The sequence below is a fragment of the Cibotium barometz genome, chromosome 12 (assembly GCF_041138505.1).
Source record: "Cibotium barometz isolate CiBa-2024 chromosome 12, ASM4113850v1, whole genome shotgun sequence".
Lineage (NCBI taxonomy): Eukaryota > Viridiplantae > Streptophyta > Polypodiopsida > Cyatheales > Cibotiaceae > Cibotium > Cibotium barometz.
In genome coordinates this window covers 47,506,567-47,509,117 of record NC_141057.1, presented here as the reverse complement: position 1 = coordinate 47,509,117, position 2,551 = coordinate 47,506,567, and the positions used below count along the sequence as shown (strand labels likewise).

General features: G+C 53.4%; 1 protein-coding gene across 1 annotated transcript in view; it reads left to right on the top strand.

The window, feature by feature from the left end:
* The first annotated feature begins 369 nt into the window (after positions 1-369).
* LOC147633504 (methyltransferase FGSG_00040-like) overlaps positions 370-2,551 on the top strand; it is a 2,301-nt gene continuing 119 nt past the window's right edge. Inside the window, exon 1 of the mRNA XM_086805733.1 lies at positions 370-2,551. This exon is cut by the window's right edge and continues 119 nt beyond it. Within this exon, the coding sequence (XP_086661859.1) occupies positions 370-2,551 (2,182 nt within the window).

Genomic DNA, 2,551 nt, shown 5'->3' with positions numbered 1-2,551 from the left:
AGAAGAAGAGTAAGTTGCTAGGTTGGCTAAGGCTTTTATTATTTGGCTAAGGTTCATCCCACCCCAATTTTTTTAATGGAAAGGTGATGAAGATTACCTTTCTTTTTTAATGGAAAGGTGATGAAGATTACCTTTCTCCCCAAAAAAGAAAGAAGAAAAAAGGTAATATATATAATTATTATTGATTAAAAAAAAGAATACCTTTCTCAAAAAAAAAGATGGTTATTCCCTGAAACGGAGCGTGCCAATCACGCTCCCCTCTACTTCACGGTTCGGTATTTACATCAGTATACGAAACACAATAGCCAGATCAGTTCGTCTTTCTTGTCCATGTTGGGCTTTCTGAATAGCTTTCCTAAGGACCTCGAAATGTCTGAGCAGAGTGTGGAGGAGAAGCAAACAGAGATCAGGGCCTCGCGGTGCTTCAACAAAGAAGGTCTGGTGCGTATGCACGAGATCTGGCTGCAGCACGAGCAGACGCGAAGCAGGCGGAGCTCAGTCCAGAGAGGACAGAGAAGTCTACGTTTGGACAGCACCGTGGTGGAGGCTTTCACCCCAGGCTCTGTGCCCCTCAGAGGCCTGCGGCCCATCTCCATCGCCCAACTCACAGTGGGCAACCACCACAAGGGTCGGGTATTGCTGGGCGAGCTCTGTGTTGAGCCCATCAAGTTTGTGGCGGTCCAAACCATAGTGGGGGATGACGCGGGGAAGGCTGCAAGATTATCAGTCTACAATGCTGTAGCCTCGGACGAGCCCATGTCCAGGATTCGCTCCTTGTTCCCCAAAGGCTCCCGCGTCGCCATAAAAGAGCCTTACCTGAAGCTTGCTGCAGATGGAGGCTTCACCATTCGTGTGGATAATCCAGCTAATTTCGAGAGGCTCCCTGTACTGCAATATACCTCCCCGGCCGAGGCGTCCGTGGGGGCGATCAGCCTCTCTAATGATTCAGCTAGTATCGAGCAAGCACAGCGCTTGAGAATTGATGGGAATGCAGCCTTCAAAATGGAAGACTGGAAGCAATCCGTCACCCTCTACACAGAGGCTATCTCTACATTGCTCGCAATCACAGGCGCTTCACAGGCGAGTGGTTCCATGCAAGCTGCTCCAAATGGGCTCGTAAACGTCAGGCAGGAGCTTTTGCTGGTTTATTCCAACAGATCAGAAGCTAGAATTCGGCTTAATCACTTCGAGAAGGCGGTTGTGGATGCTAACAAGTCTCTCAACATACAGCCGGACCACGTGAAGAGCATGTTCAGAAAAGGCAGGGCCTTGCAGGGTTTGCATCAGTACAGAGCAGCTGGGCTCTGTTTCCAGGCAGCTCTAGATTTGGGTCTTGAAAGGAAAGATGAACTAATGGAGGCTCTCCGTGTAAGCAGAGCGTGCGACGAGCAGTCCACCACAGGGCATTACAATTTATGTCTTCTGTGCAAGAAGGTGGAGCAGGGAAAGGCTCCTGAGTGCGGAGAGTTCATTGGCAATGTCGCCGTTGAGATTGCCGGCGGTGGCGGATCCAAGGGCCGCGGAATGCTGGCCACACGGGATGTGAAGTGTGGGCAGCTCTTGCTGGTCAGCAAAGCAGTGGCAGTGGCAAGAGAAAAGCAAGAGGGTACTTACTTCGCCTTTCACAAGGAAGGAAGGAGACTCTCTCTTGCTCATGACGGGGATCTGCTGGTGCAGTTGATTGAGCGCGCTAGAAACTCAAGGAGATTCAGGCAGCAGATCTACAGCTTGCAGGCATCGCGTGCTCATGCTGGCAGCAATGGTTCTTATCCGGACCTGGTCATTCCCAGCATGGCCTTGTTTCGCCCGAATGAGATGATCATGGATGAAGCCACGATGGATGATGATGACGACTTTGGTGGCGGCGGCGGCGGAGATAGCAGCGCTACCCTGGACGTGGACAGGATCAGAGGGGTCGCCGAAAACAACGCATTTGAGCATTCAGGTAAACTCAGCTCCGCGCTGTGGCTCGCCCCTTCCTTCATCAACCACTCCTGCGTCCCCAACGCCACCTGGATCGTTATAGGGGACTACATGTTCGTGCGAGCTGCGCGGCACCTGAGCAAGGGAGAGGAGGTGACCATCTCCTACACCCCGCCGCTGCAGCCCTACGCCCTGCGGGCGGAGCACATACGAAAGAGTTGGGGATTCGAATGCGACTGCGAGAGGTGCGCCTTCGAAAAATCGGTGCACGACTCCACGAGGCCCCTAGTGTCGAGCTGGCGTTCCAAGGAGCAAGCTTCGCAGGCGGAGCAAAATGATGAAGGGTTGGAAGAAGTGGCGGAAGACCTGGAATGGGCTCTCAAACACACGATCAACTGCAAAAGTAAGGAGCAACTGCAATGGCTTCGCTGCTCCTTTGCGCGTGCCTACTTGGCAGCCCACAGGAAACACTCGCCCGTCACGCTGCTGCCGGACTTCCCCTCGCTGGAGTCTGTGGTGGAGTCCGTGCAGGAGGCCCTAGGCGGAGACGAGTCGGTGGTTATGCAATTGAGGCCGGTTTGGTTCGGACCACATTGCATCGCCCGCCTCCGACGGAGCCTCTCGGCGA